Source organism: Bos indicus x Bos taurus, chromosome 11, assembly GCF_003369695.1.
Source record: "Bos indicus x Bos taurus breed Angus x Brahman F1 hybrid chromosome 11, Bos_hybrid_MaternalHap_v2.0, whole genome shotgun sequence".
Classification (NCBI taxonomy): Eukaryota; Metazoa; Chordata; class Mammalia; order Artiodactyla; family Bovidae; genus Bos; species Bos indicus x Bos taurus.
This window is the reverse complement of record NC_040086.1, coordinates 105,000,829-105,015,334: the sequence shown is the minus strand read 5'-3', so window position 1 is coordinate 105,015,334 and position 14,506 is coordinate 105,000,829. Positions and strand designations below refer to the sequence as shown.

General features: G+C 60.8%; 2 protein-coding genes and 1 long non-coding RNA gene across 11 annotated transcripts; 1 reads left to right on the top strand and 2 right to left on the bottom strand.

Annotated features, from left to right (window-relative positions):
* The first annotated feature begins 45 nt into the window (after positions 1 to 45).
* Positions 46 to 10,740, top strand: LOC113901877. Its single transcript, XR_003513573.1, has 3 exons — positions 46 to 120; positions 273 to 446; positions 10,562 to 10,740. It is a non-coding gene; the product is annotated as an uncharacterized LOC113901877 (long non-coding RNA).
* On the bottom strand, positions 298 to 9,144 carry CCDC183 (coiled-coil domain containing 183). Of its 7 annotated transcripts, XM_027556867.1 has the most exons (15): positions 8,437 to 9,144; positions 7,830 to 7,951; positions 7,341 to 7,418; positions 7,000 to 7,167; positions 6,690 to 6,794; positions 5,106 to 5,228; positions 3,521 to 3,646; positions 3,368 to 3,422; positions 2,764 to 2,864; positions 1,996 to 2,156; positions 1,586 to 1,754; positions 1,390 to 1,500; positions 1,225 to 1,321; positions 561 to 626; positions 298 to 426 (listed from the first exon to the last, which is right to left on the bottom strand). In XM_027556867.1, the coding sequence occupies exons 1-15, from the start codon at positions 8,840 to 8,842 to the stop codon at positions 317 to 319; spliced, it is 1,998 nt and encodes a 665-aa protein (XP_027412668.1). In that variant the 5' UTR covers positions 8,843 to 9,144; the 3' UTR covers positions 298 to 316. The 7 variants fall into 7 exon arrangements, with proteins under 7 accessions (XP_027412668.1, XP_027412672.1, XP_027412670.1 ...); XM_027556871.1 differs by lacking the exon at positions 1,390 to 1,500; XM_027556869.1 differs by having other exon boundaries at positions 1,225 to 1,500; positions 1,586 to 1,590.
* Positions 10,741 to 11,360: 620 nt separating the features above from the next.
* On the bottom strand, positions 11,361 to 13,180 carry TMEM141 (transmembrane protein 141). 3 transcript variants are annotated; one of them, XM_027556897.1, is made up of 5 exons: positions 13,047 to 13,174; positions 12,693 to 12,759; positions 12,431 to 12,514; positions 12,185 to 12,292; positions 11,361 to 11,784 (listed from the first exon to the last, which is right to left on the bottom strand). In XM_027556897.1, the coding sequence occupies exons 1-5, from the start codon at positions 13,098 to 13,100 to the stop codon at positions 11,771 to 11,773; spliced, it is 327 nt and encodes a 108-aa protein (XP_027412698.1). In that variant the 5' UTR covers positions 13,101 to 13,174; the 3' UTR covers positions 11,361 to 11,770. The 3 variants fall into 3 exon arrangements, 2 of the variants coding, with proteins under 2 accessions (XP_027412698.1, XP_027412699.1); XR_003513571.1 differs by having other exon boundaries at positions 11,557 to 11,784; positions 12,369 to 12,514; positions 13,047 to 13,180; XM_027556898.1 differs by lacking the exon at positions 12,693 to 12,759 and having other exon boundaries at positions 12,369 to 12,692; positions 13,047 to 13,138.
* Between the last annotated feature and the right edge of the window lie 1,326 nt (positions 13,181 to 14,506).

Genomic DNA, 14,506 nt, shown 5'->3' with positions numbered 1-14,506 from the left:
CGCATAGCGCTGCGGGCGTGGGGCGTGCAGCTACGGGGCGCCGCGAGGGCCACGGGAGTGCGGCGCGCGAGGTGCGCGGCTACCGGGCGCCGCGAGGGTCATCGGAGTACGGCTCGCGAGGTGCGGATGCGCAGAATGCCGCAGGCGCGGGGCGCAGGGCGCGAGGCGCAAGGGTACCGAGCACCGCGAGGGTCACGGGAGAGCGGCGCGGTGCAGGCAAAGGGCCTCGGACTCTGCAGTCCCGCCTTACGAGTTTGTCCCCCGGATTGCAGCTCAGTCCGGATCCCCGTCCGCGCCCCCGCCTGGACCCTCCTGCTCACCCTCGCCCCTGAACCCCAGGACCCAGATCCACACCGAGCACCCCACTTCCCTGCAGACTTCCCCACGTGATGCCTCGCATCCGCGTCCCCTCGGCGCCCCGAAGTCCTGGAAAAATGTTTATTTGTGTAAGCAATGCAAGCGTGGGGGCGGGGTGGGGGGCAGGGCGGCCTCCTCCTCCTCCTCCGGTCACTTCTTCTTCTTCTTGGCCACTTTGAGTTTCTCCTCGATCAGCCGCTGACCTTGCCTCTTGATCTCGGCCCGCGAGGGCACGTAACTGTGGTCCACGTCGGCGAACTGGAAGGTCTCTGCAAGGAAGGAGGGGGAGGGCAGCTGCGCCCGCAGCCCCTCTGCCCCACCTGCGTCCCCAGATCCTGGGCTGTCCTCTGGCGCCCTTTCACGGCAGGGCCCGTTGTACCAACGACGTGTATTTCTTACTGTCTGGCGTCTGGGGTCTCGCACACCCGGGGAGAGAGACAGCCGAGAGTTCACCCAGTCCTTCCAGAGCCCACGCTCGACCGCTAATATCTACCCTATACGCCAAGCCTGAATCCCTCAGGGACAGGTGCCAGACAAGAGGGGGACAGCCCCGAGGCCCCACACGCGCCAGAATTATTAGAATGGGAGGGTCTTAAGCTGTGCGCCCTGCACTTCCCACACAGACCCCCATAGGGGCCCTGGCCTAGGCACCCCCTGCCTGCCTACTGGCGCTGGTGCCTTCCCATCGCCTCCATCAGTTAAAGTCCCGTGGGTACAGCTGACGCGGCCTCCCATTGCTTTAGCCCCCACTGTCCCTCCAGGTCACCCTGGTCAGATGCAGCAAGCGCCACCCCTAGCCCCTGCCTCTGCACAGCTCAGGCCGGCCGCCTGCCCCCGCCTCCCCTCCAGCTGCTGGGCCTCCTGTACCTATGACATCCTCCTCCGTCTCCTCAAAGCTGATCCTGGTGTTCTGCTTCTCCCTCAGGGTGGAGGACTCCAACACATCCCTCACCTTGGTGCTGACCTGCAGGGCACGGGGCCGGTGAGCCTTGGGGCAGGTGGGGCGTGCAGGCACCCCTGGCCCAGGGCTACCTCCTCCGTTTCGGCCAGCATCTGCACTCGGTCGGCCAGGTACAGCAGCCTGCCCTCGCAGTACGCCAGCTTGCTGTACATGTCCAGGGTGGTCGAGGGCACTGCTTCCTTCTGTAGCGGGGAGGAACCAGTTGTCTCGCCCTGGCCCCTCCCAGGGACCCTCTGTGCTGGGGGCTCCTCCCGGCTCCGCTGGTACCTGGCCTGTGGGTAGGGGAATGCCAATCAGGCGGATGTAGAGGTTGTCGATGCCGGTCTGGATGGTCAGCAGCAGCTTCTGACTCTTGGTCATCTTGCTGTGAGCCAGCTGCAGCCGCTCTTCCTCCTCCTTCAGCATATCGTTCATTTTCTTCTCAACAGACTTAAAGCTGTTGAGGATGAGGGTGGGAGGTGGCGGACCGAGGGCATGGCAGCGGGGTCCTGAGCGAGTGTTGTGCTAATTCCGGCTCAAGAACTAAGACATGGGCGCGGGGAGCGCCCTTGCCAGGCCCTGAGGCAGCGGGTCTGCTCAGCTCCAAGCCTGGCAGTCAGTGCAGAGAGAGGCGGGACCCCCCATGTACCTGACGGAGCTGGGCGTCAGTGCAGAGAGAGGCGGGACCCCCCACGTACCTGACGGAGCTGGGCGTCTGGCGGAACTTGAGCGTGGCTTCCTCTATCTCCAGCTTCTTCATCAAGGCTTCCAGCTGCGCCCGCCTCTCCTCACAGTCCTCCATCTGCAGCTCCAGGTCCTCCTCCGTGCCCTTCTGAGCCAGGAACCGTCCAGCAATGTCCTGGCAGGGCCAGTGGGGCAAGCAGCAGCTGTGAGCCAGGGGGCAGCTGGTTCTTCTGGCTCCCGGTGGTCAGTAATGTCAACCACGCGATGTGTTGAAGGCCTGTGAGGCCCTCGGTGTGTGTTCTTGCATGCCACCCCTCACGACAGGCGGAGCGGGCAGACGACCCCAATGAAGAGCTGGAGAGACCACCGCCAAGACCGAGTGGCTCTGAGTCGCTTGTCCAAGGGTGGACAAGCTTATGTCAGGACCATGGACAGGAGCTCAAGGTTTACTAATAATAATCCCAGAGCGGATTAAAGTAAAAGGGGGGTTAGGTGGAGAGGCAGCTGCTGTTGGTTTGGGAAGGGGAAGGAGTCGGAGGTGGAGGCCACCCCCTCGGGGTCTAATCCTCAAGTTCCCGTGGGCTCTGTGCGATCCTGGACCACAGCTCAGGCTTGCTGGCTGTGGCCCAGGGGCCGTCCACTTTGATCTGCGGGCTGCTGCCCTGTGTCTCCATTCACGTGAAGATGTCTGCAGAGCCTGGCCGGGCTCAGCTGGGCCTTGGGCTGGGGATGGGCCCTTCCCCCTGCCCCTCTGCCCACATCCAGGAGTCAGTGAGTAGTACCCAGAGGTGGGAGCACTGCACGGCAGTCTTGACCTTCTCCACCAGAGCAGTCACATTCGTTTGGTATTCAACGTCAGCCTTGGAGGCCTCTCTCTTCCTCACTGGGCGCAGCAGAGGGGAAGGACGGCCAGCATGCAGGGAGGGCGTGGGAGCTCTGTGCGGGCCATCAGATGCCCCCCATGTCCTCAGGGGAGGCCACCCAAGAGCTGGGTAGCCTTCAGAGTTGCCTGTATCTTAACTGGCTCCCTCCTCAGCCAGCCCTCGAGCGGCTCCATCCAGAGCAGGACCAGAAGCGGCTGGCGTAGCGGGGCTTAGTGGAGCTTCTCAGAGGGGCTTGGGTTCCAGGGGGGCATTGCTGAGTGCATTTTACAGCTGAGAGGTGGGGTGCGGGGGTGGGGTTAGCCACACCTGGCCGAGAGCCCAGAGCCAGTAGCAGCACCCTGAAGCCAGTGCTGTGGCAATTGGTGTGTGCCTGTGCAGGGCCCGCCAGGGAGGGCTCGGGGTTCATCGGTCTCCCTCACCCTGGCCACTGCAGGTGACACCCAGCCTCATGGTGACCAACCTCTCTGGACCTTGGCTGGGGCAGTGGGAGCTGAGCGCTTACCTTTCAGAGTTTCTGGACCCATCAGGTTGGAGGGGAAGTCCAAGTCCCGCCGGCCCTGGAGAGAGGGAGGAGGAGGTGTGGTGAGGGGCATCCTCTGCGGGGCTGAGGAGCGCTGGGCATCCCGGAGGGCAGTGCCCAGACGAGCCAGCTCACCCGGCGGTACTTCTCGCTCGTCTCCTTGGTGTGGATCTTGTCGATCAGCTTCTTCTGCTGGTTCAGCCGGTTCTCTCGTGCCCGGCGCTCCTCGATGAAGGTGGCCTCCCCTTGCCTCATGTTCATCTGGGGACACGGGGAAGGGGCGGGGGTCTGTCCCACTAAGGCCGTGTGGGGTGCTAAGCCAGTGTCTTCCTGATCTGGGATGCTGCACCTGTGTCCCCTCTCCTGGCCTCTGAGCCCTCCCTTGTATTACACTTCTCTCTGCCACCTCTGCCAGCTCCCCTTCAGGTCAGTTCAGTCCTCAGTCGTGTCTGACTCTCTGTGACTCCATGGACTGCAGCACGCCAGGCCTTCCTGTTCATCATCAACTCCCGGAGCTTGCTCAAACTCATGTCCACTGAGTTGGTGATGCCATCCAGCCATCTCATCTGTCACCCCCTTCTCCTGCCTTCAGTCTTTCCTAGCATCAGGGTCTTTTCCAGTGAGTCGGTTCTTTGCATCAGGTGGCCAAAGTATCAGAGCTTCAGCCTCAGCATCAGTCCTTCCAATGAATATTCAGGATTGATTTCCTTTAGGATTGATTGGTGTGATTTTCTCGCAGTCCAGGGGACTCTCAAGAGTCTTCTCCAACACCACAGTTCATAAGCATCAATTCTTCGGCACTCAGCTTTCTTTATAGTCCAACTCTCACATCCATACATGACTACTGGAAAAACCATAGCTTTGACCAGATGGACCTTTGGCTCACATCCTTCTGCTCTGCCATCTTGTAGACCTTGCCAGCTCCCCTTAGAACTCACTAAAGTGGATTCCATGTGTCTAAACAAAAGCTCATCATCTTTCCCCAAACCACCTCTCTCCCAGCACATCCGGCTTTGGTGGCTAAATCTACTGTCCTTCCGTCCCCGCCTGCTCACACGTCCCGGACCCTGCGTTCTCCCTTGGCCTGCACATCTAACACCCTACCCCTCATCAGGGTGACTTCTTAAAGGCCTCGAGTTCATCTCCACCATGTGGAGCCTCGCCCATGTGACTAGCATCTCGACCCTGGTCCTCTGATCTCTGCAGTCAGAGCGTACCCGTTTGGGAACATGAATCTGATCCTTTGTCCCCTCCATCTCCTCTCAGGGCTCCAGGTTCCCCGGGGGCCACATGCTGCCCCACATGGGGGCTCCAGCCCCCATGGCTCCTTTTGGCCCTGTTAGACCCCAAGACTGTGTTGCCCAATCTCCACCCCCAGAACCCACTTGTGCACTGCCCCCCTGATCAGGTCCGCACCCCAGGGTGGCCCTGCTTCATGAAGAGGGGTACACAGGCTTTTCAGGGGCCTCAGCACAGACGGGGTGAAGGGGTGCCACCTGCCCTGGCCAGGCCAAATCTCTGTCTCCTCCGTCTACTTCCTGGATTCTGTGTCTGGTGGGACCCTGTCTGCCCAGACTCATGGGGGATGAGGAGAGCTGGCTGGCAGGGCAGCCACTGGACTCCTCCAGTGATGGCAAGGTGTGGGCAGGGGTGTCCAGGTGGGCCCTGGGCCAGACAGGTTTGCAAGACAGCCCTGCAGGGCCCCAGCCTGGGAGCTCACCTTGACCTCATCTGTAATCATCATGGCATCCTGGGACATGACTGTCATGTCCGACAGCTCCAAGCAGTAGTTGGTCACGAGATTCTGCAGCTTGTCCAGCTCTGTGGGGTATCCTGCCAGCTTCTGCAGCACAAGGGCAAGGGCGGGGGGCAGAACACCTGATGGCCCAGGAGCTGTGGGCCTGTCCCAGGTTGGCTCCCCTGGCCCCTTCCTGATTCTCCTCTGTCCCCCAGAGTGGACCATGCCTGCTCTCCACTCCTCACCCCAGACTGTGTGAGCCCAGAGGACAAGTAGAGCCTGGCCTTTGGCCCCAGCAAGGCCCAAAGCAGGTTAAAGGAAAGTTTTGAGAGGGAAAACGGCCTCCTGCTGGGGGACTTCTCCCTGCCCAGGGCTAGAACCCAGAGACACTTCGTAAGAAGTTGTGATGGGGAGTCCGACTACCTGAGAGGTGCCCCTGGAGCCCCGGGAGGCTGACTGCTCTCTGAAGTGAAGTAGATGGTGTGGGGTCAGACGCAGGACTCAGGGCCAAGGCTAACCTGACCAGCTAGCGTGGGACCGTAGGAAAGCCACTTAACCTGAGTGTCCCCGTGTGTAACAGGTAATAATGGCTCTTTCAAGGGGTTGCTCTCAGGATGGATTGAGATGGTAGAATGATGTATTATTTAACACAGGGTCAGGTTCACAAATGTCCAAGACACCTTAGCTGTTAGTATTTTGTTGTTGATAACTATTATGTAGACTCTCTACTGTTTTTAAAAATTTATTTTTAAAGAATATATAGTATCTTTAATGTCTACTTTTTTGGGGGGAAGGGGTGTGCCACGTGGCATGTGGGATGTTAGTTCCCTGGCCAGGAATCGAACATGTGCCCCTGCATTGGGAGCACAGAGTCTTAACCTCTGGACTCCCAGAAAGTTGTTCTTTTATTTTAATGGGCGTGGGGACTACCCTGGCGGTCCAGCGGTTGAGACTCCAGGCTTCCTCTGGAGGAGGCACCAGTTTGATCCCTAGTCCAGGAACTAAGAATGCAAATGCTGTGCCATGCAACCAAGAAAAAATTCAGGTGGCCACAGGAGGTATTGTTTTAATGCATATGTTCTAAAAATGCAAGAAGGGACCGCTGGGAGGATAGAATGCATCCAGATGAGAGAGGGGCCCTATCCTCCTTCCATCTTCTGGCCGTCTGGCCTGTGGCAGGTGCCTGGGCTCTGCTCTGTGGGGGCCTGGGGGGGGCCTCCAGTGAAGGGGGCTTGCCTCTTAGGAGGGCTCAAGGCCCCTGGGGCTTCCCTGTCTCCTCGGCAGGGAGCCTGGGGGCTGGCTTGGAAGAAGTGGGCAGCAAGCCCAGGCTGCTGGCCTGTGCAGAGGCAGCTAGCCCTGGATGATGTGAGGGGACTTCCTGAGGGTGCTGGATTCGTCTCTTGCCCCTGTGTGTGGGGGTGCCCTGCCCTGGAGGACCCCGCCCCCACGGAGATCCCAGTCCTGCACACGGCCTGGGGCCTGAGAGTCCCGCCCTTCAAGCGCGGTTAGGTTCCCTGGAACCAAGATGCGGCGGCAGGTGTTGGGATGCGGGGTGAGGGGGCTCACCTTTTTCAGGTGGTCCAGCAGGTCCATGTACAGGAAGTGGATATTTTGGCTTGTGGTGATCTTGATCGTCGTCTTTTCTATGTTGTTCTCCAGCTGACGGATGACCTGGGGTTGGGGGGTGGAGGGCACATTGAGAGTGCCTTGGGGACAGGCCACCTGGGAGCCCAGAGACTCACGGGGGCGGGGCTGGCCTCTCTTCCTAGGGGCGGGGTCTCACTTAGCCCCGTCCCACGCAGCCCCGCGCCGGCCGGCACATGAGCCCTGCCTCCCCAGGGCCCGCCCCCTGCTCAGTCCCGCCCCTCGGCCGCACCTGCTGCAGGCGCAGTTCTTCCTTGGTGGCGTCCGGCTGGCTCTTCAGGCCGGCCAGCTCCAGCTGCATACTCTCCAGCTTCCGCCCGCGCCGCCGCACCAAGTGGATCAGCACGTTGTGCACGTTCACGCGGTCGAAAACATACTTGCGCAGCTTCTCCCGCGCCACCTGCGCCGGGGAGGGCACGGCCCGCGAGTGGGTGCGCGGGGGGTCACGGAGCACATGGGAGCTCCGCAGGGACCCTGGGGCTGGGCGCTCGCTCTGCTCCCCACCGGCTCCACCTCCTAGAGTAGTTGGGGGGCACCGGCTGGGCGGGGCGGAGGGGCCGTCCCGCTGCCTACCTCCATGGTGCAGCGGCTGTTGGCCAGCCTCATGGGCACGTCCTTCCCACAGGCCCTGGAGATGGCCCACTGGTCGTACTGCGGAGCGGTGGCGGTGAGCTGGGAGCCCATCCCCTCTGCGTTCACCCGGCCGCAGGCCCCTCCAGGCCCTCTCCCCAGGCCCCTTCTGAGTAGCAAGACCCCAGCTCCTGGGGCCGCAAGGGGCAGAGCGCTGCAGGCCCCATCAGGTCATCCCCTCTCGGATGTGATGGGGTCCAGAGAGGGGGGTTCCCGTGTTTCCTCAGTGGCTGCCGTAGGGGGTAGCCCCAGAAAGGGCCCCGAGTTGGGTCCTGGCCCCACCCCCTAAGGTGGGTGGTGGGGTCAGCGTGGGGAAAGCAGGGGCCAGCTGTCCACTTGTTTGGGGGTAGAGGCTATTACAGCGCGCACCCCCCCCACCCCCCCCCACCGCCGTCCCCAGCCATCAGGCAGCAGGAAGGGCCCCGAGTCCACCTTCTTGGCCAAAGCCCACTCCTGGGACCTGCGGCGGATGTTGCTGCGCAGGAGAGCCAGCGTGGCCTTGTTCTTGACTGTCTTCTCCTTCACGGACTGGATCTGCAGCGCCCGACATTGCTCTGTGGGTGGGGGAGGGGCAGGGCAGTGGGATGTGGGCCGAGGGCTGGGCCTGGATTCCTGGTGGCCGAGGCTCTGGGCCGGGGAGGCCCGGAGTGGGGTCATGAGTTTGCTGTCTCTAAGCCCATGCAGCTTCCTTCCAGCCTGCATGGGGGCCCACTTCGCTGTCCAGCGGTGCTCAGCGTTCAGGGGACAGTGTTGCTGGGTGGTGGGGTGGGTGGGCAGGTGGAAGCCAGGATGGGCAGGCCTGTCATCACTCCCAGACGCTCCTGTCCCCTCTGGCTTTGGGCCCACTATACTCACAAATCTCTTTGAAGCCCCCAGCTTCTCCAGCCCCTCCCCATGGCAGACCCTTCCCATCCATCCTTCCAGCTCTGCTTGTGGGTGAGCAGTGGCCTGGCCCCTAGCCAGTTTGCCCTGGGCTGTCTCTGTGTTAGGACCAACAGTCCTGCACCTGGAGCCCCGAGTCACCCGGTGGCAGGCGTACCCTGGAGCCGAGTGATGGTCTTCAGCTCCTGGATCTGCTCCTCCATCTCTGCCTCATTGCGGATCTTCATGGCGGCCCTGGGGGTCCTCCAGGACCCCTCCGCACCTCCCGCCCTCTCCGTGCTGAGCCTGCTCCGCAGAACCTGTTTAGATTGTCCCTGGAATCCTGGCCCATTGTGACAGGGACCGAGGTTCTCAATGCCCAGGGAACCCAGGAATTCCCGGCCCTCCCTGGTGACCCCACCCTCTGCCCCCAGCCAGCCTGAGTTGTTCCCCCAGACGAGTCTCCCTGCTGCTCTCTGCCCAGGAGTGCTGCCCTGGTCAGTGTCGCTGTCTTCTGCAGGGTGACTTGTGGTGGCTTCACACTGCACCCTCCCCGTCCTCCCCACACCCCTAAGGTCCTCCATGGAGCCTCGAAAAACCGCCAACTTCTCACTGCCTACAGGGTCTCCATTCCCTCACCCCACCCCAAGTTCAAACCACACCCTGGGGACCCGGCTTGTGAGACCCCAACCTCAGTCCTCACCACCCCACATCTCTCAGTAACCTTCCCTGCTCGACCTCCACTTCCCTGGCGAAGTCCTGGATCTGGCTTTAGCTCTCACTTACTCCAGAAATAAATTTGGCCTCCTGGGTGACTCAGACAGTAAAGAATCCGCCTGCAACGCGGGAGACCTCGGTTCGATCCCTGGGTGGGGATGATCCCCTGGAGGAGGGCATGGCAACCCACTCCAGTACTGTTGCCTGGAGAATCCCTATGGACAGAGGAGCCTGGTGGGCTACAGTCCATGGGGTCGCAAAGAGTTGGACACAACTGAGTGAGTTTCAACAACTTCAACTGACTACAGGAGGGGCCAGTGTCCTCCCTCTGCACCCTAGTCCAAGCCTGCCTTACAGCCACGTGGCTCAAGCCTGGGGTTCCAGGGGGTGCGCACCAGCTGGGGTACTTTTCCCAACCTGCATGAGTTTGCCAGGGCTGCGGAAACAGAGCACCACAGACCCGGCAGCTAAAACAGGAATTTACTGTCGTGCAACCTGGAGGCTGGCGGTCTGAGATCAAGGGCTGCTTCTGCTGAGGCCTCTCCCCCAGGCTGGCAGATGCCGCATTCCTGCTGTGTCCTCATGGGGTCCTTACCCTGGACTCTCTGGGTCCTAATCTGCTCTGATAAGCACACCAGTCTGACGGGATGAGGGCCCACCCCCATTTAATTAATTTAGTTACCCCTTTAAAGAAGGCTGAGCACCAAAGAAAGCTTTCGAACTGTGGTGCTGGAGAAAACTCTTGAGAGTCCCTTGGACTGCAAGGAGATCAAACCCGTCAAGCCTAAAGGAAATCAACCCTGAATCTTCACTGGAAGGACCGATGCTGAAGCTGAAGCTCCAATACCTGGGCAACCTGATGCAAAGAGCTGACTCACTAGAAAAGACCCTGATGCTGGGAAAGGTTGAGGGCAAGAGGAAAAGGGGGTGACAAAGGATGAGATGGGTGGATGGCATCACCAACTCATTGAACATGAGTTTGAGCAAACTGGGAGACGGTGAAGGACAGGGAGGCTTGGTGTGCTACAGTCCATGGTGTCGCAGAGTCGGACATGACTGAGCGACTGAACAACAACAACCCCTCCAAAGGCCCTGTCTCTAGATGCGGTCACATCCTGAGGTCCTGGGGGTCAGGGCCGCACACTGTGAACTTGGGGGAGACAATTCAGCCACGACAATGGCCTTCACCCATGTGCTGTTACAGTGTGCATCTTTTTCTGCGACCACTCACACAGACCCTTTTCCTTTCTGCTCACTCTCGGTTTTCAGTCCCATCTGAAACTCCAAGTTCATCCTCTGCCCTCCCTCAGAGCCCAGGTCTTACCCTCAGGAAGGACCTGCCGTGGGCACGGTCTACTCCTTCGCTGCCCCTCTTCTCCCAGGTGTGATGCAGAGCCTGTCCCCTGATACTGGCTCTCCTCTCTTCAGACAGAGATCATGGGGACGCGTGGCTGCCTGGAGCAAGGCCACCGTCCTAGGTGCCTTTGCACCAGGCGTCCCTCCTGACTTAGTTCTAGCCAATGGAGTGAATGCAGGAGTGGTGAGTGAATCACTCTCCTCCCTCCCTTTCTCCTTCCTTTTCACAGGGGTGAAGACATGATGGCTGGAGCTGGTACAGCTGCCTGGCACCATGAGGAAGATTTGGAATGGGGGCCCTTACAGCATAGAGCACAGTAAAAGGAGCCTGGGTTCCTGACTCCCTGTTGGCCCCAGGCCACCCACTTGGACTTCTACATGAAAGAAAATGCAAACTCTAGCTGACTTACGCCACAGTTACCATCTTGCCTTCCTACACACAGATTCCTTGGTGCACATAAGTGTGCAATAGATGTTCTTTTGAGTGAGGGCCAGGCCAGCAGGGCGGGGCTGGGCCTGGAGCAGCGAGGCCCTGGGAGGTGCACCTTCAGTGTTCTGGAGGAGCCTGATGGAAATGACGACGGCTCTGCCCAGGTTTCGGGTCATGTCTTCCGCTCCCTCTCCCTCTGTGGGCCGTGGCTGAGCTGGAGAGTCCTGCCCCCTCAGGAGCCTTCCTCCATGTGGACAGAGCTCCAGTCAGCTGGCTCTGGTCCCCTGCACCCCTCACTTCCTCCTCCCCCAGAGAGAAGTGACTTAATCTGATAGGTGGGCTGGAATGGTAGGTGGGTGGGAGTGGTCACTTCCGGCCCTCCTCTCCTGAGAGCAGGTGCTGTTCGGCTGCACACATCTGCTCTGTGCCTCCCCCAACCCCCAGCCCGCGTGGAGAGCACGTGGGGCCCGCCAGATGTCTAATTCTGGGGTTCAGATTCAGAACTGCCCTGGTGCCTCCTCCCCTCAGCGGTGTGGTTCCAAGGAGACGTTTCTCTCATCTTCCTGCTGCTGCGACATGTTCCCTGACTGCTTTAGAACTTAGGTGGGAAATAGGACAAGGTGTTTATTAGTTCCGCAGCCCCCAGGGGAACTGTCATCTGTGACTGGGGTGGGTGGGGGATGCAGGGGCCAGAAAGGGAGTGTGAGCAGCAGAGTGCAGAAGCCCCCTCCCTGCTCCAGGGCTGTCCCCAAAGGTGCATGAGGCATGCTGGTCCTCTCCAGCGCTGTGTCCACCTGCAGGACAGCCATCCCAGAAACGGAGTCTCCTGGCTTGAGCTCCCGGGCAGCCAGGCTGGGCAGGAGCAGTCTGCACAGGTTCAACAGACCTGGTCATGCCTGCGTGCGGGGGCCACGGGTGTGGGGAGGGCCAACCTGGGGTGCAGAGGTGCCGAGGGCTGTGTTCTAGAATTGTCTGGCCCCAGGTCTTCTGTGCCCTGGCTGGAGCTCTCCTAGCTGCGCCGATCTATAGGAGGCAGAGAAGACAGCTAGAACCACACCCCAAAGCTGTTCCCAGTCCCTGTGCCCATTTTCTGGAGGCAAAAACTGAGGCTTGGAACAGGAAGGGTGCAGGCAGTGGAGGCCAGACCTGAGATCAGCCAGCCTGGTGTCCGATGCAGGGCCTTTCCATCCAGCCGCTCATCTTGGGGTGTCTGCCTTCCTCCCTCTGCACTCACTCCCCCCAGGCCACCCACCCCCTCCTGTGTCTTCCTCCTGCATGCGGGCCCTCTCCTTCCCGCCCTGCCCCTCGTGTGCACGTCGAGGGGACAGGCCTGTGCAGCCTACACCTTGCACCCGGGCTTGCTGCCTCCAATTCTGGGCACTGCAGCCTCGGTTCTGCGTCCTGCTGCCCTGGGGGCTCTCACCTGTGCCCATGTCTTTGGGGAGCTGCCCTGTCTCCAGGAAGAGCCAGAGGTTGCTGCATTTCTGCGACTCCACTCGGGTCACCCAGTAGCTGGCCACTGAGCCTGCGACTGGGGAGCAGGGGGCAGGGGTCAGGGGGATGGGCATGCCCAGAACCACAGCCACCCACCCCCAGTGGGAACCCACTTCTGCTGAAGAGCCAGCGGCAACTGAGGTGCACCTCAGGGGTCCCAGGCTGGAGTACCCACCCACAGCCAGCAGCACCTTCCACTGAAAGGGGTATGGAAGCTTCCTTTGAACCAGCATCTGCAGGCCGAAGGTTGCACCCGTGCCTGCCAAGAGCCACGGTCCCCATCAGCCAGCTTGTCCTCGGGGCCGGCCAGGGGACCACCGCGGCAGAGCCCGCGTGCCCACAGCACCTTCCAGGCTCCCAGCACTGCGGGCTGGTGAGCTGGCGCCACTTGCTGGGGAGTCAGGGTGCGACCTCCTCACACCCGGCACCCAGCCTACCTGTGACAAAGGTGGAAACGCCCTTCACGAAAGCGTTCGACTGGCAAGCCGCGTACTCGCCTAGTCCCTGGGAGGGGGAAGGGGTTGAAGGCTCAGTTCCCTGCCCCTCCTGTCCCTCCCTAGGGCGCACTCCGGCCCCGGGGGAGGGGACCACTCATCGTGAGGCCCTGGGGGCCCAGCCACACCCCGCCTGCCCCCCTGCCCACCCAGGCAGGAGGCCTCCATTGCCACCGCAAAAGGGTCCCACACCTCTGTCCCTCTTCGCTTCCCTGATGAGGGTACTCCCACCAAGGCCCCCGCCCCGCTCAGGTCAGCTTCTGAGGTCGGGGCCCGCGTCCAGGCCGGCCTTCTCACCGGGTGCTTGCTGGCCACGGCGTCGTCCACCCGGGACAGGCCCAAGTTCACCATGGCTGGCGCGGCGGCGGGGAGCCGGCGGGCTGACCTACACCCGGCCGGCGGAGGGCGGGGCCGGATGGGAAGGGGCGGGGCGCTGGGCGGGGTCTGTGCAGGGCGGAGCGGAGGGGCGGGGCCGGAAAGAGGGAGGGCCGGCTGGAGAGGGGCGGGGCCTGCTCCGGCCGGGGCGGAGGGCGGGGCCAGCGCAGAGGGGGCGGGCCTGCGCGCGCTTCGGGCGCTGGGCTCCGCGGGCGGACGCAGGCAGCGGAGCGCGCTCCTCGCCGCGAGCCTGGCCTGGATCGCCTGCATTATCTCCAAGCTCTTAGAGACCTGATTACTGTTAGTAATTTGTTGGGGTGCGCTTTGCTTAAGGGATTACCTACACTGAAGACGACCACGGAATATGAGGTGGCGTATCTAAAAATGGTTTAGTGAGTTAACTCCCCAAATACTGTGACCGCATACTTGGTGTTAGTCCTGTGCTCGGAGCTGGGGGTCCCACGGAGGAGTCAGAGCCCTTACCCCTGATAGAGCAGACAGGTAAACAGACCTGGGGGGAGGTCAGGAAGACAAAATGGGGGCGGGGATGGAGAGGGTCAAGCAGAGGACCCTCAACCACGTGGGCCTGAGCCCTGGCCTATTTGATAAGCTTCAGGAGGCCCAAGTGGCTGAATCTGAGGGTCAGGCAAGGGTTGGGCTGTAAGTTAGGGTCTCCGGCCACAGCCTTCTGTGCCTTGAAGCCTGGCGGGGGCTTCAGTTCTTCTGATTGCACTGGGAGGGCCCGGGCAAGGATGTCAGCGCCGTGGACACATGGCCTTCCTGCTTGGTTGGGAGCCAGCCTTCCAGGAGAGCGTCTGCTAAGGTTCAGAGGGTGTTTCAGTGATGAAACAGGCAGGGGTGCTGTGGGCTGCATTTGGAGGCTGCACTGGTAGGCTTTGGCACTGGGTTGGTGGTGCCAGTGAAAGGTTGCGGTGGTGAGCCGTGTGCTACGCCAGGACTGGTGACCTCCAGAGGAGAGGATTTCGATCCAGGGCCAGAGACAAGGCTTGACTACTGGGAGCTTTTCGTGTAGCAAAGTTTTATTAAAGGGTAATAGAGATACACTCTTGACAAGAGAATTCCAGAAAAACATCTATTTCTGCTTTATTGACTATGCCAAAGCCTTTGACTGTGTGGATCACAATAAACTATGGAAAATTCTGAAAGACATGGGAATACCAGACCACCTGACCTGCCTCTTGAGAAACCTGTATGCAGGTCAGGAAGCAACAGAACTGTTGGTGGTCAGGGTCCCCAGCTGACCACCAGCCTCCCAGATGCCTGATGGGAGAAAACAACAGTGAAAGACAAAAACATCATCCCAACCTTCACATTAACCTTGTTCATTATTTTTTCAAGCAGGATTTCCTGAAAAACACCTG